The sequence below is a fragment of the Vidua chalybeata genome, chromosome 8 (genome assembly GCF_026979565.1).
Source record: "Vidua chalybeata isolate OUT-0048 chromosome 8, bVidCha1 merged haplotype, whole genome shotgun sequence".
NCBI classification, from domain to species: Eukaryota; Metazoa; Chordata; class Aves; order Passeriformes; family Viduidae; genus Vidua; species Vidua chalybeata.
In genome coordinates, this window is record NC_071537.1 from 13,123,223 (window position 1) to 13,150,956 (window position 27,734).

Consider the following 27,734-nt stretch of genomic DNA (forward strand, 5'->3'; position numbering starts at 1 on the left):
CCTGCTGCCTGGAACCCACTCTGCCTCTTGGGAAAGCCATGCAAGGAAGAGGAAGGCCCTGGCCTTCAACCTCTTGAAACCCTAAATTCCTTCAGTTAATCTCATGGGGGCAGCAGAGCAGGCAAAGTTCTGAAAATAGATCTGTTTCCAGCTGCCAATGACTCGTGTTAATTAATTAAAGCCTTGCAAGCTCGGGCCTGTAAAAGCCCAGTGCTGGTCGCACCAGGCTCGGCTTGCTCTGCACTCACACACTAATTATCCTACTGCAAGGCCAGCAGCTAACGAAGCTCCAATTTGTGCTGGGTTCGGCTTCCAGCCATGTGGGAGGCAGGGAGTGCTGTTGCAGGGTGGGATGTGTACAGTGCCCTGGATAAGGGGGAGCTTTGGGCAGTGCTGTCCCAGCCCTGGCACCCCCTTCCCCAGCACCCATGGACCAGCTCTCCCCATAACTGGCCCCACAGCCACCAGCTGCGCCTCTGCTAAGGTAGAGAATGGGATTTGGAGAGGATGTGGAGGAGCAGCTGCCTTGCAGCACCTAAACACACCATACCTAGGTAAGACAGGCTGGCCAAGAACATCCCTGCCTGGCTCCCGGTGCGTGGGCCTCCCACTTCCGCAGGGTGGGCAGAGGGGCGAGGCAAAGCGAGGCGTGGAGGAGACGCTGGGGTTTTGCCCAAGGACAGGAGGAAATTCCTTGGAGGAAACGGTAATTAGCCTCTGGAGCACAGAGGAGGCGAGGGCGAGAAGGCAGGGAGTGCTCAAGGAGGTGGGTAGCATCTGCTCTGAGAGTGGGGACAAGGAATGGGTCTTGGGATATGCTGGGAGAGGGGGTGGTGGCTGCTTGGGGAGTGTGTGCAAGGGTGACAGAAGCATCTGTCATCAAGAGCACTTGGATGAGTTCCTCCTCAGCTGAGACCCATTGGTGGGTGAGGGCTGGGGGGATTCAAACCTCTGTTACCCTCCCTCCCACCTACAGTGTTTGTAGGAGGTAGGATTCTGGCAGTCAGAGGCCCTGAGAATGGCATGTTAGTCAGGCTCCCCACAGGAGCACCCTGGCCCTGCTATCTTTACTGACCCTTAAGGTACAGAAGGTGGTGGAATCTCAAATAGGGCTGACCCTCATCCCCAGACAAAGCTCAGCAACTGTAGCACAATCTGCTCAGCCCTATGCCCTGCTGTGGGTCTGGCTCCAGGTCTTCAGGGCGTGAGGTTGGGGTGGCCTTTGTCCTCTTCCTGGAGACCTCACCCCTGGGACGGGTTGGTGTGGAGTGGAGGGGATGAACTTGTATCCAGAGGTGATGGTGCTGGGGCTGGGCACCACATGGCTTTGTAACCACGGGCTGGCATCACCTGGCCACCCTGCCAGCTCTGAGAGAGCTGTAATTCAGTGTACACAGGTACAGCATTTCCCCACCTCCTGCCTCAGCTGATTTCCAGCTGCCCTAGATCCAACCTGCTGATTACACACAATGTTGGCTCAGAGTTTTGCTTTCGGGAGGCCTGCTGCTGCTGTGAGGGTTGAGGAGGGAGGGTTGGCCAGGTGCTGGAAGCTTACGAAAGGAAAGCAAACACAGGCCTGGACCTGGCAGCTCCTCCACATGGGGAGGAGCTGCAGAAGCCACCCAGGATAAAAAGGCTCCAGGGCCCCAGAGAAACCATTACCTGTCTGTGTTTCCAAACAACCTTCCGCCATGCGTGAATGGTGAGATGTGCTAGGAGCAGAGAGAAGATGGGGCACGGTGCCTGACTCAGGCGTGCAGTGCAGGATGCTGGGGTGACTTTGAGGAGCAAGACACCTTAGTGAGCACCGTGGCATGGCAGGGGGCTGTGCTGTGCTGACACTAGTGGCTCTGACTGGGGACATTGGCATGATGGTACAGGTAGCATGTACTTGCTGTGCTGGCAGAGTAGGATGACACTTACCCGTGTTCAGTCACGCTCTTTCATAATCCTAAATCCACAATACCAGCCCTTTGCCTCTCTGACTTTGCAAAGGGAATTCACACGGGCTTTTGGGGGCTGCATCACCCATACCACCTCTGCTGAGTGAGCCCCAGGCCCACCCTACGTGTTGGGGGCCGACCGGGGGCTGCACGGTGCACGGTAGCATCCCGTCCCTGCCTGCCGCGACCCTGCCGAGGGACATGCTGCCACCTGCTTCCACGCAACGCAGGCAGGGGCGGCCCTGCTCCGCTCCCCTCCTCCTACTTCTCCTCCTCCTCTTCCTCCTCCTCCTCCTCCTCCTCCTCCTCGCGGCCCCACGCCGGCGGCCGCTGGCTGCGGGCTGGCGGCCCCCGCGCACGGCGCTGCCGGCAGGGGGCGGTGCGGGGCGCGGCTCGGTCCGGCGCGGCGGGGCCGCGCACAGCCGGGCTGCGCTGCCGAGCCGAGCCGAGCCCTGCCGTGCCCTCGCCTGCCGTGCCGCCCGCGCTGCCCGCACCTGCTGCGCCACCGCACCAGGCAAGTACCGAGGGGGACGCGAGCAGCGCCGGCCGGGGCGGGTGCGGGTCCGCAGGCCAGGGGGGGTGCTGGGTTTGGGCGCCGCGTCCGCAGGCAGGATCCGGGAAGCTGGGTCGTGCGGATGGGTGCGGGTACTGCGTGCACACGGCTGGGGCCGGGTGCTCAGCCCACGGGAAGGATCTGGAGTGCTGGGTGCGGGTGTTGAATCGCTTGGTGGGTCCTGGGGTGATGGCTCAGGGTCGGGTCTGGGTCTGCAGGTAGGGTTTGGGATGCTGGATCCCAGCTGCTGAGTCCGCAGGCAGGATTAGGGGTGCTGGGTCCGGGTGCTGAATCCACAGGCAGGGTTGGGTTCTCGGGAGTGCCGGGTCTTGGTTCGGGTCCACAAGTGGGGCTTGAAATGCTGTTTCTGTCTGTTCGGGTGCTGGATCTGGGTGCTGAGTCCACAGGCAGGATCTGGGGTGCTGGGCGTGGGTGCTGCTCACAGGAAGGGTCCAGAGAAAGAGGAGCAGGGCTCTGACCTGCTGTGGTTGAAATCCGGGGAACTTGTTTGGGGAAACAAGAGGGCAGAACCTTAGAAGCAGCAGGGAAAGGGGTTCAGGGTAGGTCTGATGCAGGTGAGGATCTGGGGATGATGAGCAAAAGGGGAGGTGGGATATGCAGTGGCAGTACAGGAACTTTCTTTGGGGACAGGTTTGGGATGTGGGGTGAGGTGGGTCTGGGGGACCTGGGTAGGAGTGATGGGGGAACATGCTGGGGGTGTGAGGGAACACGATGCTAGGAGTTGCAGACAGACAGGGCACCAGCTCTGGCCAGGGAGGGCTGGATGCTGCTCTTTCCTTCCCCAGAAGGATGGGGGGACCAGGGTTGTGTAGGGATGAGGACTGCTAGGGTGTTTGGGAAGGCTGAGCATTACCTGGGGTCGGCTGGTGTTTCAGACAGCTGGGATGAGGTACTAAACCGATAGAAGTGGTGCAGTGCAATCCCTGCCCCCCTCTCCTTCCCTTTGGAAACCAGGAGGTGGTCATGGAATGTGGCTTGTCTGAGCCTTGGCTCATCGAGATTCATCTCCCTGGGATGCATTGCTGTGGGGGCTGCAGATGGCCCCCAGGCAAAGCAGACCAGCCTGCACGGGGGGCTTGTCTGCATCTTCTTGCCAATCCAAAGGTAGAAAGTACCTGCAGCACTGAAATTTGGGGCTCTCTTTGCTCTCTCTGTTAGTGCCCGGGTGGGCCAGTGACTTGTGCCTGGCCTTTAAACCAAGAGTGTGAAGTGGGAGGGGGAACCATGAAAAGGTTCTTCTGGTACCAAAAAATACCCAGTCTCCTAAGACAAAGAGGCTTCCCAAAATGGATGAGGAGTGCAGTTCTGCTCAGATGCAGGGAAATTATTAATAACAGCAGCAGCATTTTTGGTGCTAGTTGGCCTCCAGTGCGGGCTCTGGCTGCTTAGCTTCCCTCTGCGGCAGGCGCTGGTTGGGGCCCTCCCACCTGAACCCCAAACCTGGGCAGGGTGACCATGGCAGCCGCAGATGCTGCGTGTGTGCCCTGCAGGATAGGTCTGCGCTTCATCTCGGTTTGGCCAGGCTTGCTCTGCCCAGAGGGATGAGGGGCAGGGAGCTGCCCCCCAGCAGGAGAGATCCCTATCAGGACTTTGTTTTTGTGTTGCAACCTGAGGGGAAAAAAAAAAACCAAACCAAATCCGAACCACCCTTTCAGCTCCTGCAGATGAGGCTTTGTTCTCCCCCCTCTGCCTTTTCCAACATCTATTTGAACATTTCACCACTTTACCCACCAGGAATGCAGCGGGTTTGCTGAAGCTGGGAGGTTTATTCAGCAAATCTGGCAGGTCATGTGCCGGGAAAAAGCATCCAGGTGTGCTTAGCAAGACTGGTGAGGGGGCCTCTGCCGGCCCCCCGTGCAGGAGGGCAGCGGTGCCAGCCTCTCGCCTGGCCGGCTATGGGGAATTTCCTGCTCTTGCCCGCCGGCTCTGCTTGGCATCTTGATGAGACTTGTTGGGAAGCAGTTCATGTGATGGGTGGTTTTGTGAGAGGGGGCCTGTCCTGGGGACCTGCTGCTTCTCAGAGGGGAGAGGTGATGCCCCCAGACATTTTTATGTACCCCTGCCCCCGACTGTGGTGCTGGGTGGATGCCTGTTCCTGTTCAAAGGTGAGAGCTCCCTGCCTGGCTGGTGCTTCAGGAAGAAATGCTGCCATCTCCATTCCTTCCTGGCAGGCTGTGCCACCAGCTCCTCGTGATTTACAAGCATGAGGGCTCTGCCATAGCAAGGTCACCACCAAAACCACCCCCTCCTTCCTCCTGGGGCCTGAGCTCTGCTTTTCAGAGACAAAGGAGTCCCAGGGTTTCAGGCACCAGGTAACTGGTGTGGGGGCCGGGATGCAGCTTTGTGATTCAGGGTGTGCTCTGGGTTCTGCTTTTCTTGTTGCTTAAAAGATCCCTCCAGGTACAATCCCACCTCCGTTACCTGATGGAGGGTGACTGTTTGCCTGTTGCAAAGCCCAGCCCATGTAAATAATGCGGGGATCTGATTTTGGGGCAGCAAAGCTGTGGTATGCAAACAACTGTGGGAAAGGCCAGATGTTACTGCTTTGTGCTGTGCAGTTTTGAATGCGAAGTGGAATATCAAAATTGGGTTTGACCCCGAATTTAAGCTTTGTTGGAGGGAAAGCAAAGGAAACAAGAAGATGTTGTTGAAACTGAGAGCCCTAAAACTGCTCCTGTCATCTGGTTTTGCTGAACTTTGGAAAAGAAAACAGTTTATCTTTGGAATAAATAAAAGGGAGAATAGGCTTGCAGCAGAAAGCCCCATGTTCACTGCAGACAAGTTGGGTTGTGCTACACCTCTTGCCCCTGCCAAGGGGACCCCAGGTTGTGTGTGATTTCTGAGCCTCTGTTTCCCCTTGGGAAAGCCCCACAGCATCCCGACGGCGGGAACCCCAGGCATTGCCAAGAAACATCTTTGAAACTCGAACCTGGCTTTGGAAAATAACTGGAAGACAAACCAGCTCTAAACAAACACCCAAGTTAATTCCGTGTCTTGCATTGTATGAGCCCAGTGAAATGAAACACAGTGCAGCCACAGGGATGGGCAAATGGATTCAGATGCTTTAAAAAGCCCTGAAATCTGCTGGCTTTGAGATGTCCTTTTACATTTAGGATTGGGATTTTTTTTTCTTGTTTTCTTTCTAATTGTTCCTGGGAATTTAATTCTACAATTATTTTGCTGCTTCTGCTGAGGAGACAATGTGCTTCAGCCACAAAGCTTTTGAAGGCTGAATTGCAGATTGCATCCAGTGCTGAGCCACTTGGATGCAGACGCCCCCTTGCTGGGAGAATTTGCTGTGATGTGGAGGGCTGTCTGTCTGTTCGTTTGTCCAGGCTGCCGAGGGGCTGCCGGCCAGCGGTGAAGCTTGTCATGCTGCAAATGAAAAAAGGATGGAGCATGTTGGGGTTTGGAGGTGATGTTGCTAGCACCAAGCATGCCTCTTCCTAATGATGGAGGTGGTGGGAGCCCCAGGGATCTGCATCCCATATCTGAGGGCTCTATGGCTGCACTCTGCCTCCCCCGTGTCCTGGATTGGAGGCGTGAGAGTGAAGTCAGAGCGGGGCCACGAAGTCTCGGCACCATCCGGTTTCACTTCCCGGCTGTTGCACGACTCCCTGCTGTACTCTCAGGTGGCTCCCAGGCTGTGGGGTCAACCCAGGGCTGCTGCTGTGGTGTTTCCAAAGGGGAGAGATGTGCTGTGTGAGAGGGAAGAGCTATAGGGACTGTGTCCTCTCTGCTGTCCTGCAAGAGCTAGTGGTCTCCAGCATGTGAGGAATTGTTCCTGTGAGGGGAGTTTTGCTGCTCTTTTGTCCAGGGGTTCTGGGTCTGGGCTGGCTGTAGCATCCCTTGGTGCTCTTGGTCCAACCACTGAGCTGCAAAGGTTTGCCCTTCAGCCTCCCCTTCTTGCACCCTTCCAGGCCATCTCCTGGCAAGGCCTCTGGCTCCAGGCAAGGAACTGTTTCAACTAACAGACAGTGTTGGTGAGTTTTCCATTGGAGTGGGCAGTGGAGGAGTGATCTGTTCTACTCTCGTGGGCACTGTGCTCTTGCTGTCTGCTTGTGTTGTGTCATGAGCAGCTGGAGCAGAGCTGTCCCTGTGCCTGGCAGCCATGACACGGGGCAGAGCAGCTTTCCTTATTTTCTCAGTGGGACTTTTTTGGGTGGGTTTGGATGGGAATGGCTGGTGAGCTCTCATGTGAACTTGGCACTGAGCTATGTTGCTGCCTGGCAGCCCCTTTGAATCTCCTGCTGCACATCAGACCCGACCTGATGGAGGAGAGGAACGAGTTCTTGTGAGATTAGTGAAAACAGGGAGCTTGGGAGAAGCTAACACACCCTGATCCCCGCAGCCCTGCAGGGAAGACACCATGTATCCCTGCCCCCTGTGGGGTGGGCAACATTCCCCACAGGAATGCAGCAGGGGGATGGCGATAAAGGCATGGTGCTGGGGTTGGGGGGTAAATCTGTGGGAAACTGGGCTGTTGTTCGTTTTATTGCTGACTGCTCAGCTTGTCTTTCCAGGGATGTTTGGCTCCCTCCAGCACTGGAGCCCCTTAAACTGGCCCACATCCCCGACTGTCCCTACTCTCTCTCCCATCCATCACTTTGCTACTTCACATGTCTCTTCCCTGCCGTGACATTTCTGGGATCAGAGCTGGGTGCTCTCTGCTGGTGCCTGGTGGGGACTGTGCTATGGGAATTCAGAGCCTGTTCCCATGGCCTGCAGGAGCCTCCCACCCGCCTCCCTGGCTCCATGATGGCTGTGCTCTGCGTGGGGGCTTTGCGTCGGGAGCAGGGCAGGATACTCTGTGAGAGGAGCTGATGTTGCAGCTCTTCCTCCCCTTCTCTGTGCCCAAATCCCAAATTTGGGTAAAGGAGAAGTACATCTGCTTCCTGAATGGCGGAAGCTCTAGTGTGTGTCTGCTGAAGCACCTCAGGGTCAAGCATGGTTTTGTTTAAAGAAAGCAACTAAAATAAACCCAGGAAGGGGCTCCCAGGAGGTCACTGTGCTCCTTCTCTCCCTGACCCAGCACGGGTCCCTTCTTCCTGGAGGGCATTTGGCAAGTTTGCATTTTTTTTCTTGTGTTGTTGACAAAAATCCCGTCTGGTTGAGAAATATCTGTGCAGCAGCGCCAACCCAGTCCCACGGGTCAAATCCTGCCCCTGCAAATCTGTGCCGGGAACAGTGGCTTGTTTTGGGCTGGCCTTTGGGGGTGCTGCCACGGGGGACCCACGTCCTTGCAGGGCAATCTGGGCATGAGGCCAGGAGCAAACTCCTCGAACAAACGGACGGACAGATGGACACTATGGGCTTGGGGTGGATCTGATGTTTTATAATTTGCTCGTTGGGCTCTGCAGCAGAAGCAAAGTGCTGGAAGTTCGTCAAGGGCTGAATTAAAGTTGCCTGGCAACCTCCATCCCGGCTCCTCTTCCCACATCTCGCAGGATTTCCCACCCAAGGTCTGCCGCCTCCAGGGAAGGGGGGCCCAAAATGCATTGCGCTCACATCCAGGCTGGGGCTAGGCTTGTCTCCCTTCCCGTAACTTACTGGCTGTTCCCACGCCTGGCAGCTGGGAGGTCTCCCCACCTCATCCCCTGGGGCAGGTGCCTTTTTCAGGAACAGGTCGGGCTGTTTCAGCTGAACCTGAGAGCAGCTTGAGCGGGTCTCCTGGAGGGTAGAACAGTTCAGTGACAGTGGGAATGCGAGTGGCTGCAGGGGGATGTGCCAGGCTTGGCCCCAGTGGGTAGAGTGGAATCGGCTGCATGGGGTTTGGAGTGCCCAGGCTAGGCTGCCATAAAAAAGCAAAGTGCAATTGGTGTCTTCTGGTGCAGTCCCTGACGGGGATTTTGTTAAGGCTGTTTTGCAGCTCCATAACCCAGAAAAGACCCACTGGAAATCCCTGTCTCCCACTGGGAAACTGGCAGTGCTTGCTTCTAGTAGTCTGTGATGCCAAGGGGAACAGCCCATGAGAGTGAAGGAATGTCCATCAGCCACTCTTGGAGCCTGCTTGGGATTTACTAGATCTTGGTGGAACAACTACAAGCTGTCTAGGGAGAGGGGTGGGGTGGAAAAATGTCTTATCCCACTCTGCAAATCTGTCCTCCCATCCAGAATGGATGCTGACGGTAAGCTGGAGAAGTGCTGCTCCCATGCACCACTTCCATTCTTTCTTCTGAGTTCCTTTGAAATTAAAAAGCTAGCATAATTTTTAGCTGTGCTGATGAGGAAACATCTACGGGGGCCTGTAAGACCCTGTCTGTGGTCTCTCCATGTTTGGCAGCCCCACAGACAGCACAGTTTCCTTGCACTGCAGCTTGCAAAGACCTTGTGCTCCCAGGTTTTGCTTCCTTGTGACTTTGAGGACTATGGGGCAGTGGGAAGGGGCTCCTATGCCCACAGAATGTCCTGCTGCAGTGGCTGTTGAGGTGTGTGGCAGCTTTGGCTCGTTTCTTTGGCCAGTTTCTTTGGCCAGATCCAGGCTGGTGAGAATGTGAAATTCACTCATCAAAAGCATTTTGCTTCTCCAGAGACACTGGTCATGGGGATTTTAAGGAGGTGCCGACTGGGCCAGCCCGTTTAGGTGTGCTGTGCCACCTGGCAGCCGGTGGGAGGCTGAGGCTGGCACAGTCATGCTCACACAGCTTCCGTCATGACCCAGTAAACCCAGTCAGACCTGACCGGGGCCGCTCGCTCCCCTGCGCGCTCACTCACGCCTGCACGCCTCTGCTGCCCCACTGCTTTCCTGCATTCCCCAGGGACCAGCAAACACATCCCACTGGTGAGAGACGGTACCTGCGTCTGGCTCCATGCTGGGAGCTGTGGCTGAAGCCCGTAGGAGCACTGATAGGCAGTGGTAGGAGGGTGGGCTTTTGCCTCTGTGGATGTTACACATTGTGAGTAGAGCAGCTGGTTCCTGGCTTCGCCCCTCTCGGGGTGTCTGTCAGTCCTGTGGCTGGGTCCTGCATCCACCGTTCGCTTCTTCAGCGTTGCCAGCCAGTGACAGGAGCCTTAGTGAGAGCCGAGGCTGGACTACCACGTCCTATGTCGGACCCCCTGTGCTGGGAAGTAGGTGAGGTGCCAAGAGACTTGGGAGCTCATTCCTGGGGGTGGGGTAGACTTTTCTGGGCAATTTTTCTCTTAAACTCCTAGTTTCATTGGAGCTGCTGCTGCTTTTCAGCCTCTTAATCTCTCCTTTTTGTTTCCCTCCCCCAGAGAAAACTCTGTGGCATTTCCATTCCCAGCTTTTTTCTATTTCTCGTTGAAGTGCTGGACTTGTGTAATCTATCTGTTCCCAGTCCTAGTGGTGGGTCCCACAGATCAAGACCTCTTCTGCTTCCTGCCTGAGCCCTCGGCTTCACCCTGAGCTTAGAACTTGCACCCTGACAAGAGGGAAGTGATGGGTTTGGGGGTGTTTGGTGTGGCTGCAGATCAGGGTATTGACCTGAGGGGAGCCAAGGATTGTTTCAGTTCCTTCTTGCTTTTTCTCCCCCACCCTAGGTATGAAAAATAAAAACTAGGAAAAAAAAAAAAAAAGGCAATCTTGGAACAGCCCTTCTCTTTGAGTAAAATATTAACTGGCTCTTACAACGTAACTGATTAAATGTTCTTTAGGACAAAGTTACATCTGATCTCGGTCAAAGGAGCCTTTGGAAATGGGTGTAACTGCTTCCCTCCAAAAAGCAGAAGAGCCCAGCCCTGACAGCATGGGAGGCTGCTCCCCCTTGCCCAGCCAGGAACCCTGCACAACCTCCCAGTTTAATTTATTTTTGTTTTCCCCCTGTACTGGCTCGGTGTGTATGATGGTTAAATGTTAGCTGGGGCTGGCTCGCAGCACCGCGCCGGCTCTGTGATAAACACCATCCCTGCCACCCTGGCCGGCCGCACTCCCGGCTCCGGTCCCGGCACATTGGGAGCCAAGCAGCAGGCAAAGTTCAGGGATTGTTTGTGCAGGGGAGATAAGGTGAGGACGCCCAGCAGCATGCAGGGCTGTTACTCATTTATGAGAGATCATTGTTTGCCTTGTCGTAAGGAGGTTTCTCCTCCACTCTGCTTTCCCATCCCCGGTGGAGCAGCTCTTGTGGTTTGTGCATGATTCCACACTTGTGTCCCCATGTGGACACTTGGGGAAAGGTCCCTGTAATTTCCAGAGTGGCCTCACTCCCACTGGCGGGATGGAGCTCTGTCAGCATAGGGCTGGCTGGGGTGCTTTGGTGCTCCAGGTGTGACCCCACCACTTGCTTTGCCCAAAGCTCGGTGGCTTTGGCTTGTGCTAGACATGGTGCCACCAAAGCAAATTGTTTCTTCTCGATGTCCATCTGCACTCACCTGCCTTGCATTGCTGTGCATCATTCATGGGCAGACCCTCTGTCTGTACAGGGCTTGTCCTGGAAACAGGAGTAACATGGAGTGAGCCTGCTCTGGGATCTGCTCCCCAAGGAGCTTAGCCCTGCTTGGAGCATGCTGCCTGCACCCAGGGTTGGATGCTCTTGGGTGCTCTGTGCTAGGCTGGAGCCTGGGGGACAGTGGGCAGCAGGGAGAAATATTTCCCCTCTGCCTCATTCCCGGAATGCTCTGGGGCAGCAGCCAGAGCAGATGTGAGGTTTGTCTGAAACCCCTTGAAGGAACCAGCACTTTGATGCAAGCTCCAGAACTATGCCTGAATCCACATCCGGCCCCTCACTTCTCCTTTGCAGCCCCAAAGCCCTTTTTACCTTGGTTTTACCTCCCTTCTTCTTGGGACTCAGCAAAGTATTTGCTTCAGGGAAATTGTTTGCAGTGAGCGTGTTTGAGCAGCTTCTCTACAGGGTCAGGTATTTGGTTTTTATATATATATATATATATATATATATGTGGGTGTATATATATATATATTTATAAACCTCTAAGCAAATACTTAGGTGCTGGTTGCTTACCAGGAGCTCTCCAGCTCAGAGATACCCAATCATCTTTTTTCTCCTTAATGCCTGCAAGATGAGCTGGTGGCTTTGCTCAGTGCAGCTGGGAGAGGTGGGGGTTATTTGTGAGGGATCAAATGCATGAAAGTGAGAGCTGAAGTAGATGTGAAGCTTCAAGGCAGCTTGAGATGAAAGAGAAACTGAAATCCTGTGGAAAAACACTGGGGAGAAAAATTGTTTCCGCTTGAAAAGACTTGCTGAAGATTCCAAGCAGTTCCTGTATGGATTTTCCTTCACCTTACATCCCTGCATGCCTGAAGCATCCTTTCCAATGCCTCAGTCCTCTGGAGTCTCATCACTTCAGGAGGGGCAAAGCTGAGGCCAAGGACCATGTCCTTGCACAGCAGGACATGGTCAGCTGGGCTTTTGGGAAGGAGAGGAGACCTTGGGCTCCCCAGGACCCTCAGTGTTGCCATTCCTGCTGCAGCCACTCTGGGGGTGCAGTGGGTCTTGGGGTACCCCAGTGTGCCAAGAGACCCACAGAGGGGCTTGGCCCTGAGCCCCTTTCCCTGCTTTTGAGGGAAAAATGTGTCTGCTTTTTGGGTGTGATATGCAATGGGGGGTCAGCTGCCTCTGCTGAAACATATCCTTCCGTCAGGGGGATCTGCAGGAGCAAAAGGCTGGGAGTGAATGAGGGATGAACGCAGAGAAGACTTGGAGGAAAATGTACCTCCAAGCAGCTGACCCAAGTGCTCGGCAAGCAAGTCCCTGCTGTCACAGAATGGTTGCTGACCCAGGGGATGCTGCAGAAGGTCACTGTGCTCAAACTCCCCTCCATGCTCGTGATGGCTTCAGTCTCCGTGCCTTGTGCTATGCCTTAATTTCCCCTTGAGCAAATGAGGGTTTGTTTTTCCCTGAAGCCATCCCTGGTCTGAGGCCGTTCTGGGTCAAGCATCCATGTGTGTATGCAGCTGGCTCCTTCCCAAGTCTGCTTGCTTGTGGGGTGCTGGGACAGCAGGAGTGTCTGACCCAGTGCTCTGTGTTTCAGGAGGGTTTGGTGGCCAGCCCTGTCCCAGAGAGCTGGAGAGCCCGTGCTGAGGATTGGCTGTGCCGGCCCAGCGGCAGCGGCTGAGGCAGCTGCCCTTGCCGAGAGAGCGGGAAGATGAGCGCAGGGCCGGCACATCTCCTGACAACTCTCTTCATGGCAGCGGCAGCCATGGGCTACCCATCACGGCGCTCTGCCACCGACCTGGATGCCACCCCCAGGACAACAGTCACCTTTGATGGTAAGGGGATGTGGGTCCTGGTGGTGGCAGTGAGGTTTGGGATTTTGCTGGCATTGGCCTTGGTGCATTGTGACTGCTTCTAGTCTTTGCCACCCTCTGGAGCAGGGGGCTCAGCACGGGAAGGTTGCTACATGGGGGCCTCTGATCCCCTGGGCTCCAGAAATCAGAGCCCACATGGCTGTCTGGTATTGCGTGCCCCAAAGAAGCAAGCATGGCAAAATCATCTCCCCAAAAACCAGAGGGGACAAGGATGTACAGGGAGTAAGCCCTGACCAACCCCTGGCCCTGCCCAGCAGCCCTTGGAGGGTGTCCTGAGCTGGGCATCACACCTGGGCTGAGATCTCATGGCCCAAATAGTCAGCAGAAAACTTTCTTCCATGATTTTCTCTAATTGCCACTGAGCTCTTGACCTCCAGCCTTTGTGGTATCAGTGAGCCCATCATCCCTTGGGGATCCACATGGCATCATTGACCTCATTAGTGAGGCTCAACTCCGCAATCAATGGTGGGAGTTTCATTAGTAGCTGGGGTGCCCTTTTCTCTCCAGGCAATGCCTCTTTTCTGCGAAAGATGGGGAATCATTCCTTTTCCAGCTGCCTACAGGGTCCCAAGCCTCATAGAATTTTCACTTCCTGCTGGTCCCTCTGTCCAGGGCTGAGTCCTACCTCACACTTCTCAGTACCCCCGATTGGATGGTTTCATTTACTTGGTGGACAGGAGCACTCAGCCACACAGCAGAATCACTCCCCTTGTATGACAGTTTTGGTTCAGGTTTTTTAATCCTTCCCTGGGCTGGCTGGGCTCAGTTCAGAGCCAGGGTCACTGCCAGCATGTTTCTGCTTTCTTCAGCAGTTTCCCAAACAACATGGCAGGTCAGTGCACAGACATTGCAGCTCCCACCCCTGAGCTGTGCTTTAATTCGTGGAGAGAAATTTTCTCTGTGAGCCTGAGCCCAATTAGTGCCTTTTGCCTTTTACCAAATTTTCTCCCTTCCTTTCTTCCTGCTGTAACTGCTGTCACCCAGCACTGCCTGCCTGATAACCTCAGTAAGTGCCATCCCACCCACTTCCAGCTCCATTCTCTTGTCTTTTCCCAGTGGCTTGTGCTGTGCCTGCCCCAGGGTTCCCCTCAGCCCCCTGTTCCCTTTGCAGAGCTGTCGGGAGTCCGGCGCTTCAACGCACACACCCTCAACTACAGCACCCTGCTGCTGGAGGACGACCGGGGCATCCTCTACGTGGGTGCCAGGGGAGCCATCTTCGCCCTCAACTCCAGCGATGTGGCCGACGGCTCCCACCACACGGTGAGCCCGACCTCTGACATGCTGCCCAATCCCCGTCCAAATCGTGGCCACTCTATCCCTGCTCAACCTCCCCCTCGCCGTCTCAGGTCTTGCCTGGAGGTGACGTCTCCAAGTCTGTCCCCAGGTCCCCTGTGGACACCTGGTTCTTCTCCCCAGCCAGGCAGAATGGGGACAGTGGTGGGAGACATCCCCAAGCTCAGAGCTGCCTGCTTCAGGGACACCCCAGCAGAATGAAGGGCAGGGAGAGAATCACACTCTTTTGCTCCCCCAGGGAAGGATATCCCAAAATCCTCCAGGCTCCTGGATCCTCTTGGATGTCTGCCCACTAACTGGGGGCTGGGACCACTCTTGCCCCACGCTGGTGGGATGTGTGCAGGGCGCCATCTTGTGCTCTGAGCAACCATCCCTCCCTAAATAAATAAATAAGGATTTTATCATTTCTGATGGCTCTGATGAAAGCTGGAAGTTGCAGCGACAGGGGACCATGCAGTGATGGGGGTCATGCAGTAGCAGTCTCTCTTCCCCTTGCAGATCCACTGGGAAGCCTCCCCAGAGAAGCGGATGGACTGCCTGCAGAAGGGCAAAAATAACAAGGTAGAGCCGCTGGGTGGGTGCCAGGGAGGGGCTGCCCCCGCTTTTCCTGGCTTGTAACGCCTGCGCTCCCCTCCGCAGACCGAGTGCTTCAACCACGTGCGGTTCCTGCAGCGGCTGAACAGCACCCACCTCTACGCCTGTGGGACCTACGCCTTCCACCCGCTCTGCGCCGCCATCGTGAGTACAGCCCACCCTCAGCTGCCACCTGTCCCCTGCCACTATGCCACCCTGGAGAGGTGCAGCCTCTGTCCTCTCCCACACCTCAATCCACAGTCCCATTCCGTTTCTACCACTGTCCCTGCCCCTGCCTGGCTCACGGTGTGGGTGAGTGACTCCCAGGCTGGGGTGAGTAGGTTTGAGGATGTGGCCACCGTGATGCAGATGCCGTAAGTCCCCACCCCAGCACTGCAGTTGGACTCTGACCCCAAGCGAGAGGGCTGGGGATGGATCAGTGCCATGGGAGACACATGTGGGCTCAGCAAGATGGGATGCACCAGCCCTGAACCTGGTCTCCACTGCCTGCTGCTGCAGAATACCCTCCCAGAGGAAGGGCTACAGAGTGGCTGATGGCAGGTGGTATGCATGCCCAGGGAAAGGTGACAGGGGCAGGACTGACTCAGCAGCCCCTCCCCAGGGATTTCCTGTGCTAGTCTGAGAGTCCCCACATGGCTGTGACTCATGGCAGTGTCCAAGAGCAGCCTTGTTTTATTGGCAGTGGGACTTTGACCCCCTTTCAGTAGCTCCTTGAGTCAATGGAGACTCAGTTGCCATTTGCCCACCTCTTTTCCTGAGCTGGGGGGCAAAGGGGCCCCACGACCATGTCTGCAGTGTGGCCAGGGAGCCCAGGAGAGGCTGTTCCTGTTCCCATGGCTGTGCTGCTGGTCCGGTTTGGCCCTCACACACACTGGAAATTGGGCGGAGGAGCTGCCAAGCTGGAAGGGCCCCGTCGTTATTTAACATGCTTTGAACTACAAACCCCAAAGAAAGTAACTCCTGCCATGACATGGACAGCACCTGGGGGGACTCCAGGCTGGCTGAGCAACATCTGCCAACCAGGCACTGTCTGGGAATACTGGCTGCACTGGCTGGCTCCTGCCCAGTGCCCATGCAAAGCCCAGCTGAGGCTCCTCTTCCTCCCAGAGCCCTCTACCCACTCTTGGCTGGGGGCTGTGGCTGGCTGTGTGGTTTCTGACAGCTGGAGGGTGCCGGGTGGGGGTTTGTTTTACTTGGACAAGGGCATGGCTGTGGGCATCACTTTGTCCCTGCTAGCAGCCTCTGCAGAGAGCCTGAGGCTGGCAGGTGAGGTGGGTCTGTCCCCTCCTGTCTAACCTGATTCCCTGTTCCCCTCAAGGATGCCAACAGGTTCATGTTGCCATCCCACTTTGAAGAAGGCAAGGAGAAGTGCCCATATGACCCTGCCCGTGGCTACACCGGCCTCATTGTGGGTAAGCGGCACTTTTCTGGGGCTGGTGGGGACATGTAGGATGCCACTGACCATGGCCCCATCCCCAACACCTCTCCAGGGGGTGCCAGCTGGGTGGATTCCATGTGCAGAGGCTTTAGCAAATAAGGACTTGGTGCTCCCCCTACTCATCTGCCTGGGGCTTGGGGATGCTGGTGGCCTGTGGGACTGTCCTCAGGCTGCAGGGCCATGCTGATGGGCACCTGCCCTGCACAGATGGAGGCTTGTACACAGCAACACGCTACGAGTTTCGGAGCCTCCCTGACATTCGGAGGAACCTGTACCAGCGGCCACTGAAAACGGAGGAGTCCCCACTGCACTGGCTGAATGGTGAGATGTCCCCGTCCCTCCCATCTCGTGGGCCGTGGGACACTGTGCATTGCCCTGAATAGTGTGGGGAGGTGTGGGGGATGGCTCTGGAGTGCTGTGTGGTTTGCTATGAAAAGAAACTGAGGCAGGGAGGGATTCCCCATTCTGTGTTGGTCTCCAATCACCACCTCTTGCTCCGTGTCCCCAGATGCTGAGTTTGTGACCTCTGTGCTGGTCCGGGAGAGCAAGGACAGCCCTGTGGGTGACGATGACAAAATCTACTACTTCTTTATGGAGCGGGCAGGAGAAGAGACCACATCCTTCTTTGACAAAAGTCAGGTGGCCCGAGTGGCCCGGGTGGCCCGTGTCTGCAAGGTAGGCATGTTCCCAGCCACAGGGAGCCAAGCAGTGCTCCTGTTGGTGCAGGGGCAGCATGCCTCCGCCTATGGGAAGACTGAGGCACAGGCAGAGGGGAATGAACAGCCGTCCAGCCTGTGCAGAAATGCTCTCTGCACCCTCCCAGAGCGATGTGGGGGGGAAGAAGATTCTGCAGCGCAAGTGGACGTCCTTCATGAAGGCACGCCTGGTCTGCTACATCCCCTACTATGAGGTGCTGCGCAGTGTCTGCAGCCTGGATGGGGGCAGCTGGGCCAGCACTGTCTTCTATGCTGCCTTCACACTCTCAGCACAGTGGTGAGTGGGGCAACGGCCAAAATGATTGGGACTAAAAGTCTGCAGCACCAGGGGAGCCAGAGATGCATGAGGAGATGCGCAGGTGCTGAGCACCTGGGGGTGCATTGGTTGGGAGCACCCATGTATCTGCCCAGGCTTATGTGAGGTTCTGCTCCTCAGGAGGACCATGGAGGCCTCGGCTGTGTGCCGCTACAACATCTCGGCGGTGCAGCGTGCCTTTGAGGGCCCCTACATGGAGTACCAGGACTGGGCTCGCAAATGGTCCCGCTATGACGGTGCAGTGCCCGAGCCCCGGCCCGGCTCCGTGAGTGCCTAGGAGTGCAGAGCAGGGGGGGCATGGGGCAGGTGCCTTCCTCTCTGACCCCTGTTTCCCCTGGGCAGTGCATCACGGACCTCTCCCGCAGGAAGGGCTACAACTCCTCGCAGGACCTGCCCAACAGTGTCCTGGACTTTGTCAAGCTGCACCCACTCATGTTTGAGGAGGTGAAGCCAGCTGGCGGGGAGCCGCTCCTGGTGAAGAAGAACGTGGCGTACAGCCAGCTGGCTGTAGACAGGGTGCAGGCCCTGGATGGCCGCTCCTACGATGTGCTCTTCATGGGGACAGGTGAGTGTGAGATGAATTTGACAGGCTTCTGCTGGGCAACGGGCACAGCTCACATTCCCTCCTGAATCCCCTGCTCTGCTCTCCAGGGGATGGCTGGATCCACAAGGCTGTGGTGGTGAACTCTGGCATCCACATTGTGGAGGAGGTGCAGGTGTTCAGAGACCTGCAGCCTGTGGAGAGCCTCGTGATCTCCCACATCCAGGTGAGGGCTGGAAGAAGTAGGGGAGACCGCACATGGGGCATGCTTGTGCTTTAAAGCTGCCACTGCACTGTTTGGGCCACTGGGGGGACATGACTCCTGGGTCACCCCAGCTCAGGATATGTGCTGGAGCCCAGGAAGGTGGCCTGTAGAAACGAACCAGCCTGGCCATCAGCACTGACTGGGAGGTGGGGGCCCTTCTCGTGCACACCCATGAAGGGAGAGCTGTGTTGTGGGGCTGGGAGGGATCTCTGGGCACCATGGGGCACTCCAAAGTCCAGCAGCACCATGCCGGATCCATACTGAGCCAGCCCTTTCCCCCTCAGAGGAGCCTGTACGTGGGGGCAGCCAGTGGGATTGTGCAGGTGCCCCTGGCCTCCTGCACCAAGTACACCTCCTGCTATGACTGCATCCTCGCCCGAGACCCCTACTGTGCCTGGGATGGCAGGGCATGCCGCCCCATCGCCACCACAGACAGGTAGGGAAGGGTTGCCCATCCGCAGATGGGTCCCCATGAGCCTTCCACTTGCCCCATCCCATGCTGTTTCACATCACCCCAGAGCCAACCCCAAAGGTCTGGCATCTGACAGTGGGTCTCCTGGTGGCCGTGACCCCCATAAGGGTGGGCTCAGCTGAGGCTGTATGGCTGAGTCCCCCATGCCTTGCAGCACAGGGCTGGTGCAGGACATTCAAAGTGGCAACAAGGGATGCCGGAGCAGCTCTGGACGGGGTGAGTCTCTCCTGCCCTTCGGAACTATGGGGATGCTGGTGTCCAGCATCCCTTAGAATAGCTGGGAGAGGTGCAAGGCAGTGCGTGTCCCCACAGGCTCCCTGCTGTGGAAGAACCGGACGGTGCTGCAGGGGGACGATGTGCTGCTGCCCTGTGACCAGCGCTCCAACCTGGCCCGAGCCGTGTGGCTGCTGAATGGCAGCGAAGTGCTGGGCACAGGGCAGGACCGGCTGCGCGTGGGGGTGGATGGGCTGCTGGTGACGGATACGCTGCCCCAGCACAGTGGCGAGTACCGCTGCTACGGTGAGGAGCAGGGTCTCCGGACACTGTTGGCTGCCTACAGCCTCACTGTGCTGCCTGAGCTGCTCCGCAGCCCTACAGCTGCCCCATCACCCCATGCTGCCAGCCAGGCAACCAACGACATGAAGGTCGCTTACATTTCCGCCATCATCACCTTGGTGGTGCTCTGCACCGTGCTCAGCATCATCCTCCTGTACATGTCCTGCCTGGAGAAGCGCAAGGGCAAGTATGTGCTAGCGGAGCCGCGGCCAGCCAGCGTGGAGCTGCAGACCGTCTCGGCCAACTGCCTGCGCAAGGGCCACCGGGAGGAGGAGGAGGAAGAGCTCACCTACCCCCATGGCTGCCTGCGGATCATCCCTGGCGAGGCGCCCACAGCTGCCACCTCCCCAGTCAAGGAGCTGCCGGCTGCCGTGCCCCCACTGCCACCCCCGCTGCCAGCCGAGCTCACCAACGGCGTGGGGGCTCTGCCCAATGTCCTCCGCAAGATGAACGGCAACAGCTACATGTTGCTGCAGCAGCAGGAGGAGCCATTGGCCTCCCCACTCTACAATGCATCCTTCACCGAGGAGCTCAGCAAAATTCTGGAGAAGCGAAAACACACGCAACTGGTGGAAAAGCTGGATGAGAGCTCCGTGTAGGGGCTGGGGAGGGGGGTCCTGCCAATGGGACCCTCCTCCCCTCCAGCCCCTTCTCCCACCCTTTGCCAGCAGTATTACAACACTCAGGCAAAACTACCTCCTTGATAGCAGAGCTGGGCCGGGCCCAGGCTCGGCCATTCCTTTGGCTTTTCACTCACTTTTGAGACTTGCTGTACAGAAAAAAGGAAAAAGTATCTATTTAAATTTGGAGATTTATTTATGTATAAAAACTCACTGACGGTGGCCATGAGCTGGAGACAGGAGCTGGCACCTGGCTGAAGGTGGGCACCAAGGGGAGGGAGAGCTTTTGTCTGTTCATCCAGGCGTGAGAGAGACGCTGTTGTGGATGTGTGGACTTGGCCAGCCCTGCTGGGCATTCCTTGGCACACAGGAGCTGGATAGCTGCTGAGAGGTGGGTGAAGAGCATGGAGGGGGGCTGAGGGCTGACATACTGTGCCTGTGCAGAAGGTACAGGATCCCTTGCTGATGTAGGGCTGGTGGGTTTTCCCCAGCTGCTAGCGCTCAGGCAGGAGAGGGGCCCTGGACACATCTCACATTGTGAGGGGTAGTCTCAGTGGCTTCCAGCCCCTGCCCGCTGTTCCGCATCTGCCCCCTCAGGGTTTCCTCTCTGGGAGAGGATGGTTTGGCGAGGGACAAGAGAGAGGGCGAGGAGCTGATGTCCAGAATACCCTGGAGCAGCTGGTGAAGGGGCATGTGCCCACTGCAAAGAGGCCACAGGTGAAATACTGGGCTGGGTGCACCGGGGAGGTGGCACCCCCAGGGCCTCCAACCTTGACAGGGTTTGCTCCCTTTCCCCAGGGCATTGGATGCAGCAGCAAGCAGCAAGATGCACTAGCAGCAGGACTGGCAGCCACCACTGTGCCCTACAGCACGACAAGGGACCAGCGCATCATCCACATGCCCCTGATGTCTGCAGTGCCCCTGTGGCTCCAAGCACAACATGTTTCTGCCCTCTTGTGCAGTGCCGTTGGTGAACTGAGGTTCAGGCACAGCCCTGCCATCAATGGGAAATGTCCTCACACAGTGAGGAAGAACCTTGGACAAGGGCCTGCCTCTCTCTGAAGCCTTCTCTTCATGGCAGTTTCCAGAAGCAGCCACAGTCCTTAAATCCTCCGAACTGTTTCTGCAAGTGCCACCTCCTGGGGAACCTGAGAAAAGGGGGTGACAAAAGCATCTCATCCTCCAGGGACAGTGTGGTGACACTGGAGAATATGGGAAGGGCCAGACCTGTGGGGGTCCATGTTCCTCCCCCATGTTCCTTGTTCGTACCTCCATGATCAGGACATTGTCAAGGGCTCAGCCCTGCAGGGGAAAAAGGAGATGGGTGACAACCCCCAGGTTCCCTCACAAACTACAGCTCAGGCCTCCTATTCCAGGAGAATGAGGCTTAGCAGCAAAAGGCAAGAACTGTAAACTCTGCCACCCTGCCCCAGCCCTTGTTTTTGCTGCAAGAATGGGGTGTGAGCCACCCCCAAGGACTACCCCAAGGACCACCCCAACCCCCCAAGGAGGGGCATCACTCTGTGTCTGGCACTTCTCATGCCCAGCTCCACATTCCCCCCCAGCAATAAAAATGGCTCTGTCTGGACATGGTGTAGCAGTGTCCCTATAAAGGCAGGAGAAATTGATGCAGAAACGTGGGGGTGGAGAAGGTTTTATTGGGGCTGCAGGCGTGGGCCCTGCACGGTGAGGATGGAGGGTTTGTTGGTGAGGGGGTGCCACTGGCCCTGGACACTGGGGTTGTCAGTGTGGAAGGGCTTGCGGATGCGGATGATGTCCAGGCCGGATTGGTTGGCCAGCTTGGTGGCCAGCTGCACGATCTCCTCACTCGTCTTGCTGGCAATGAGCTCGTCCCGCACGGTCCCGTTCACTGCAGCAGAGTGAGGGGGTCAGGCCGCGATCCCCCCCACTCCACAGCCTCCGGGAGGCAGCTGCTGCTCCCCCATCCCACAGCAGCTGCCCCGGCACCATCTGCACCGGGCAGAGGTAGTACAAAGCCGGGGCAGGGCAGGGAGACCCCCGTCCCCACCCCCTCCCCAAACCCCCCAGCACTCACAGTACTCAGCCCGCAGCACCGGGGCTGGGCCCGGGCCCGAGTGGGGGCTCACGTAGAGGACGACATCGGGGTGCCGCCGGGCGAAGTCCTGTGCCGCCTCCTCCACGAACTGCCTGGGGGCCGGAGGGGACACTGAGCCCCAGCCGGGCCAGAGAAGGGACGAATCGCCATAGCCGCCAGACATGGGTCACCGTCCGCCCGTGCCGGGCCCACGGGAGGGGTCACAGCGCAGAATTCGGGGTGATGCCCCCGGTGCCGCCTTCCAGATCCTGCCCCGTCTCGCAGGAGTTGGGGGTCCCACCCCGCCGCTGCCGTGTGATCAGCGGCAGCAGCACTGTCCCTTCCCCACGCCGACAGGCTCGGGGGAAGACCCGTCCTGCCACTTAAGGGGCCACCAGGCTCCCCCCGCCCCATCCCCGGCTGTCGGGTGGTGCCTCCGGCGGTACCTGGCGCCGCGGGCGTCGGCCGCGGTGGGGCTGAAGAGGAGCTGCAGGCGCTGGAGCTGCCGCACGTACCGGCCCACGCCGTTGTGCAGCACGGCGGTCAGGAACCGGCTGGGCGACCCGCGGCCCGTCATGGCTCCGCGCTCACCCGGAGCCGGAAGCCGCGGGAGGGGCGGGGCGGGACGGGGCACCCCGACCCCCGCCGGGAAGTGACGCGCCGGGAGCGGGACCAGCAATGGCGGTGTCCGTGCGGACCCACGTGGGGGCTGCGGCGTGAGCGGCTCTGCGGGGCCGGGGCCGCGGGGCAGCCGCCCATGCGGAGCGGCGGCGGCGCGGGCGGGTGTCAGGGCGGTCAGGATGGCGCTGGTGCCCCTGCGGCCCGGCAGAGCCGCCAGCCGCCTCCTGCCGCTGCTGTGCGGGGGGGCCAGGAGCAAGGGAGCCTCGCTGAGCCCCGGGGCGCCGGGCCGCCTTGGCCAGCGGCGCTACAAGAAGGACGTTCTGCCCTCCCCCGACAGGCCCGCGCCCTCCGTCTCCATCACCGAGATCCGCCAGTACCTGCGGGCACAGGACATCCCTTTCCACGATGGGTACAGCTGCCTGCACACCCCCAGCCTTTTCACTGGCGACCGCGGGGACCAGCCGCTGTCCGCCAATGCCCCGTTCACGCTTTTCATTGACAAGACCACGGGCAGCTTCCTATGCACAGCCACCCTGGCCGAGGGCACCTGGCAGGACTTCCAGGCTAACGTGGAAATGCGGCACCGTGGCGTTACCCCCATTCCCCCTGCCAGCTCGGAGGAGACGGAGGAGGAAATGCGACAGGCTCGCGAGGATGCCCGCTGCATCTGGGAACGGGCTCTGCCTCTCTGGGAGCTGCTGGATGAGAAGGAGACCAAAGAGACCAAGGCTTTGTTTGGTATCTCCCAGGTGACAGATGCCACCTTGAAACGCTTCGGTGTCCGTTATCTGAGGACTGCCAGGTCTCTCGTCTTCCCCTGGTTCAGCCCTCAAGATGCGACCCTGAAAGGCCTGAAGCTCCTGAGGGTGGAGAAAAAGGGAGGCACGATAACTTACGTGGAAGAGACTTTACCTCACTTCGATTCCTATCGCAATCTTTTTGGGCTGCCCCTGATTGGCCGCCGAGACACAGAGCTGGTCTTAACTGGCTGGGAGCTGGATGCCCTGGCCCTGCACCAAGCTGCAGGAGTGGCCAGCCTGGCCCTGCCACGGGGGGCCAGCTGCCTGCCTCCCACCCTTCTTCCCTACCTGGAGCAGTTCAAGCGCATCACGCTGTGGCTCGGCGAGGACTTGCGCTCCTGGGAAGCTGCCAAGCTCTTTGCTCGCAAGCTGAGCCTCAAGCGCTGCTCTCTGGTGCGCCCTGGCAACCTGCAGCCCCGGCCCTTGGAGGCTCTGAACCAGGGCCTGAACGTCACCAAAATCCTGCGTTCTGCCCTGCTTGCCAGCCACAAATCCATCGTCTCCTTCCGGCAGCTGCGCGAGGAGGTGTTTGGGGAGCTGGTCAACACCGAGCAGGTGTCTGGCGTCAAGTGGGCACGTTTCCCCGAGCTCAACAAGCTCCTCAAAGGGCACCGGAGAGGGGAGCTCACCATCTTCACAGGTAACTGGCACAACGACTGGTGGACAGGGTGAGCAGAGGGGTCTTTGGTGGCTTCACCCTCCTGGGGGTGGAGCTTCACGAGTCTTCCAGGTCTCTTTCTGCTCAAGGCTTTCGCTGAGCCTGTCTTGCGGTTGTGTGAGAGGCTGGGGTGCATTCCTCAGTTCGGTGGGACCGTGCATGCCAATGTGGTGAAGGGCTCCCTGCCTGGGGCAGTGTAGGAAGTCCTGGGCTGTCCCTTACCCCTGCTCCCACCTGCCACCCTGAGCCCTCCCTATGCTCAGCCCTTCACAAGGTCCTGTGGGGACCCATAAGCTGTGGGAGGCCATGCCCAAGCACCCAGGTGTGTAGTGTGGCACGAGAAGTTTGTTTATGGTGTGAGTGCTGCAGATGGGCTTCTCTTGCCCCGCTCCCTGATGCTTCCACCTCTAAACAACCCCCGAACACGGTCAGGATGGGTCAGATCATCTCCCCCAGCTAATTCTCCTGTTGTTGTCCTTGTACCAGGCCCAACAGGCAGTGGGAAGACCACGTTTATCAGTGAGTATGCCCTGGACCTGTGCATGCAGGGCGTGTGCACGCTGTGGGGCAGCTTTGAGATCAACAATGTTCGTCTGGCCAAAATCATGCTGACGCAGTTTGCTGGCCGGCGCCTGGAGGACCAGCTGGAACTGTACGATGAGTGGGCTGATCGCTTCGAGGAGCTCCCGCTCTACTTCATGACCTTCCATGGCCAGCAGAACATCAAGTATGGTCCTGCACCTCCATTCCCAGTGGCATTTACCCCTCACGGCATGTGCTGCAGGGCCTTGGGGAGCTGGGGCTCTTCCCCCGCAGTGAGTCACAGATTTGGGGCTGGCAGGAGTCACTTTGGGACTATTTAAGTCCCAGGGTTGGTGTGTGGAGATTGTGTGGCCAACCACCTGTGTTCCTCCTATCACGGGGACTCTCACAGACTCTCTCTGGGGTGGTGGTGAAGGAGGGGACTTGACCCTGTGCTGCTCTGAAGCCAGCCTGTGTCTATGGCAGGACATGTCCCCTCACACCCTGCTTACCTGCAGTGCTATTGTTTGCTGAAGAGGGAGGACAGGCACCTCTAATCCCTTTTATTCGTCAGGCACTGTGGCACCTGCATGCATCCCTGTGTGCCAATGCCCCGTGGGCTGGGGCATTGCAGGGCAGTAGGCAGGGACTGTGTGGGCAGTGCTAGGTCCTTCTGATCCCAACTACCTTTACTTGGGGAATGGGGCTTACCTGCTATATAGTGGGGAAGGTGTAGAGGTGGGATGTGCCCAGGTCCCCTCAGGACCCAGCCTAGTACCTTCCAGCTCTTTCTCTATGTCCCTTTGCCTGGCTCAGCATTTCCATCCCTACCTCCACTAATCGCTGGGGCTGATCTGATCTCCCCTGCCCAGGACAGTGATTGACACCATGCAGCACGCAGTCTACATGTATGACATCACCCACGTGGTCGTTGACAATCTCCAGTTCATGATGGGACATGAGCACCTCTCTGTGGACAGGTAGTCCTTCTCCAGTCTGACCCTTCCTTCCTCTGCCACCCTCACTGCTGGAGCTCTCCCTGTCAGGTGTCACACCAGGGCCTGGGGATCTGCACAGGGTGTTGCCTTTACTCCTTTCTGGCCACCCTGTTTCATTAAAAGGCAACCAGTGCCCTAGGGAGGAAGAGGTGGGAAGGGGTGAGCAGGTTACCAGCCATCCCTGCCATACCACATCCCTCTTCCCATGTGAGCTTGTTTGCATCACGTTCCCTGGTGGTTTCTGCTGTGGGGATCAGCCCCTCGCCGCCCCCTGCCACTGAGCAGTGCCAGCTCCTGACCCCATTCTTGCTGCTGTGCCAGGCTCGCTGCCCAGGACTTCATCATTGGTGCCTTCCGCAAGTTTGCCACAGACAACACGTGCCACATCACCCTGATCATCCATCCTCGCAAGGAGGATGATGAGAAGGAACTGCAGACAGCCTCCATTTTTGGCTCTGCCAAGGTGAGCTGGGCCAGGGTGGCTGTTCCTGTCCCTTGTGTGCTGTGTATTCCCAGGAAGGGGCTAGGATATGTTGGGCAGTTACCCTCAGCTGTCATCAGCGTGCTGGATCATCACTGGGGACTTAAAAGGTGTGGGATGTCTCCCAGAGTCCTGATGCAGGCAGAGAGCAAACCCATTGTCAGCTAAAGCTCTGTTGGGGCTTTAGGTGCAGTTAATTAATACTGACTGTGGGTGGAATGTAGTAGGAGATAATTAAAGAGGGAGGCAGGGAGAGTGCAGGGATGGGCTCTGAGTATTCTGGTCTCTTCTGTGATGCTGACCAATCCTGCAGTAGTGGGCAGGAGGTGCTCTCTGTGCACAACCCTCCAGGGTAGGTCCCATTTCCCCAGGGTGGGCTGTGGCCAGGATGTGCTTGGTGGGTCCCTGCATGTTCCAGGGGAACACAAGGGGTTGGTGTTGGGGAAATGCTGGAGTTGCTGTGGCTTGCAGTACCCTGTAAAAGGGTTTAAAGGAGCTGGGCAAGTGTTCGTGAACATCTCTGAGGCTTGTCACTCTGGCAGCATTCCTGGCACCGTCCTGGAGATGTTTTCCTCTCCCCAGGCCAGCCAGGAGGCTGACAACGTCCTCATCCTGCAAGACCGTAAGCTGGTGACGGGGCCAGGGAAGCGCTACCTGCAGGTGTCCAAGAATCGCTTTGATGGGGACGTGGGTATCTTCCCACTGGAGTTCAGCAAGGCCTCGCTCTCCTTCTCATCTTCCAAAAACAAGGTCAGGCTGAAGAAGATGAAGGAGGAGAAGGAGATTTTAGCTAACAAAATCGTGGAGGGAGGCTCAGGAGTCTCCAAGAAGCCATGAGCCCAGCAGGGCTCTTCCTCAGTTCATCTAGAGGAACAGATACTAGTTCTGGCAGCCCGAGGCTGGAACATGCCAGCTCCTCTTTCCTGGGAGCATCTGCCATGGGGCTCTGTGGCCCTTTCTCCTGCATGAACAAGCCTCTTGACCACCAGCCCAGTGTCTCTGAAATAGGGAACCACCATGAGAAGAGGAGTGGTCTCATCCTAGCCGAGAGTGGCTGGGGAAGGTGGTTTGACAAACACTGGCTGCTCCGTGTTGGTGCAAAGTGCTGGGAGCATGGGGGGAGTGCAGGCAGAGTAAGATGGATGATAGTGGGGATGATCTGCAGGTCCAGGACTTGAGTATCTTTGGACTTGGGGCAGGTCGTTAAATTGTGTCTAAAATGGAGCTGAAATCCTGAGCTGTCACTAAGTGGGAGGGATTGTGGGGGGCAGCTATGCAGAGGGACACATAGTAGAAACCTCCCTGTCACAAATGAGGTTTGTGGGCTCAATCCTGCGTGGGATGGAGCCAGCAAGGGAAAGATGGTGAAGGAAAGTGGGGGAGATTGTGGCTCATGCTCCAGGGTGGGAGCAGGTGTTAAATGGAACTTGCCAGTTCTACCTGCTGGGCTGGTGCCTGACCTGGCCCCCTTTGCTCAGGGTCTCCCAAGCCCCTTTCTCTGGGGTGGCATCACCAGCAATAAAATCACGTGGGAAACAGTCCTGCCTTGCTCTGCTGGGTTTGGGGGCACTGCCAGCCCCCTGTCCTCAGGGCTGCAGACAGCAAATACTGTGACCTGACTAGTCCTTGCCATGGTAGGGAGTGTCCATGGATGGATCTTGGTCTAATCCCTTTGATTTTTTTCCTCTTTCTAGTTTTATTAAAGCATAACTATGAGTGCTTTTTTGTCTCTGTGACTGGAGTATCCTGGGTCTGGGGAGGGTACCCTGGCCAGGGAGGAAGAGGTGGTCCCCTGACAATGTCCTTGCTGTGCTGAGCATCCTGTCCCAGTCTTGGCACATGGGATTATTACCAACCTCCATGCTGGGAATAGTTTTAACCTGAGCCATAATGAGGGCCCAGAGCAGGCGGGTGGTACACACCCAGCCCTGGGTTTCCGCAGTGCACCAGCTCACCTGGAGAGCACGCTTGGGTGCTGTCACTGCGGGTGGGAGCACCCACAGGCAGGACAGGGGTGGTGGCAGAGGAGGGTCCTGGGGAAGCAGAGGT

The 27,734-nt window shown here is 57.7% G+C and overlaps 3 protein-coding genes across 3 annotated transcripts; 2 read left to right on the forward strand and 1 right to left on the reverse strand.

Annotated features, from left to right (window-relative positions):
• The first annotated feature begins 9,192 nt into the window (after positions 1-9,192).
• On the forward strand, positions 9,193-21,137 carry SEMA4G (semaphorin 4G). The gene is made up of 17 exons (XM_053948972.1): positions 9,193-9,298; positions 12,463-12,700; positions 13,851-13,999; positions 14,531-14,593; positions 14,672-14,770; positions 15,945-16,038; positions 16,272-16,385; positions 16,573-16,739; positions 16,888-17,057; positions 17,217-17,361; positions 17,439-17,661; positions 17,748-17,863; positions 18,187-18,338; positions 18,529-18,590; positions 18,672-19,940; positions 20,147-20,266; positions 20,348-21,137. Exons 2-15 carry the CDS (start codon positions 12,577-12,579, stop codon positions 19,526-19,528), a joined length of 2,535 nt encoding a protein of 844 aa, XP_053804947.1. The 5' UTR covers positions 9,193-9,298; positions 12,463-12,576; the 3' UTR covers positions 19,529-19,940; positions 20,147-20,266; positions 20,348-21,137.
• A 50-nt stretch (positions 21,138-21,187) lies between these two features.
• On the reverse strand, positions 21,188-22,244 carry MRPL43 (mitochondrial ribosomal protein L43). The gene is made up of 3 exons (XM_053948974.1): positions 22,052-22,244; positions 21,606-21,718; positions 21,188-21,419 (listed from the first exon to the last, which is right to left on the reverse strand). Exons 1-3 carry the CDS (start codon positions 22,180-22,182, stop codon positions 21,205-21,207), a joined length of 459 nt encoding a protein of 152 aa, XP_053804949.1. The 5' UTR covers positions 22,183-22,244; the 3' UTR covers positions 21,188-21,204.
• Positions 22,245-22,281: 37 nt separating this feature from the next.
• On the forward strand, positions 22,282-27,406 carry TWNK (twinkle mtDNA helicase). Its single transcript, XM_053948973.1, has 5 exons — positions 22,282-23,666; positions 24,171-24,411; positions 25,079-25,186; positions 25,526-25,667; positions 26,268-27,406. The coding sequence occupies exons 1-5, from the start codon at positions 22,406-22,408 to the stop codon at positions 26,520-26,522; spliced, it is 2,007 nt and encodes a 668-aa protein (XP_053804948.1). The 5' UTR covers positions 22,282-22,405; the 3' UTR covers positions 26,523-27,406.
• The last annotated feature ends 328 nt before the right edge of the window (positions 27,407-27,734 follow it).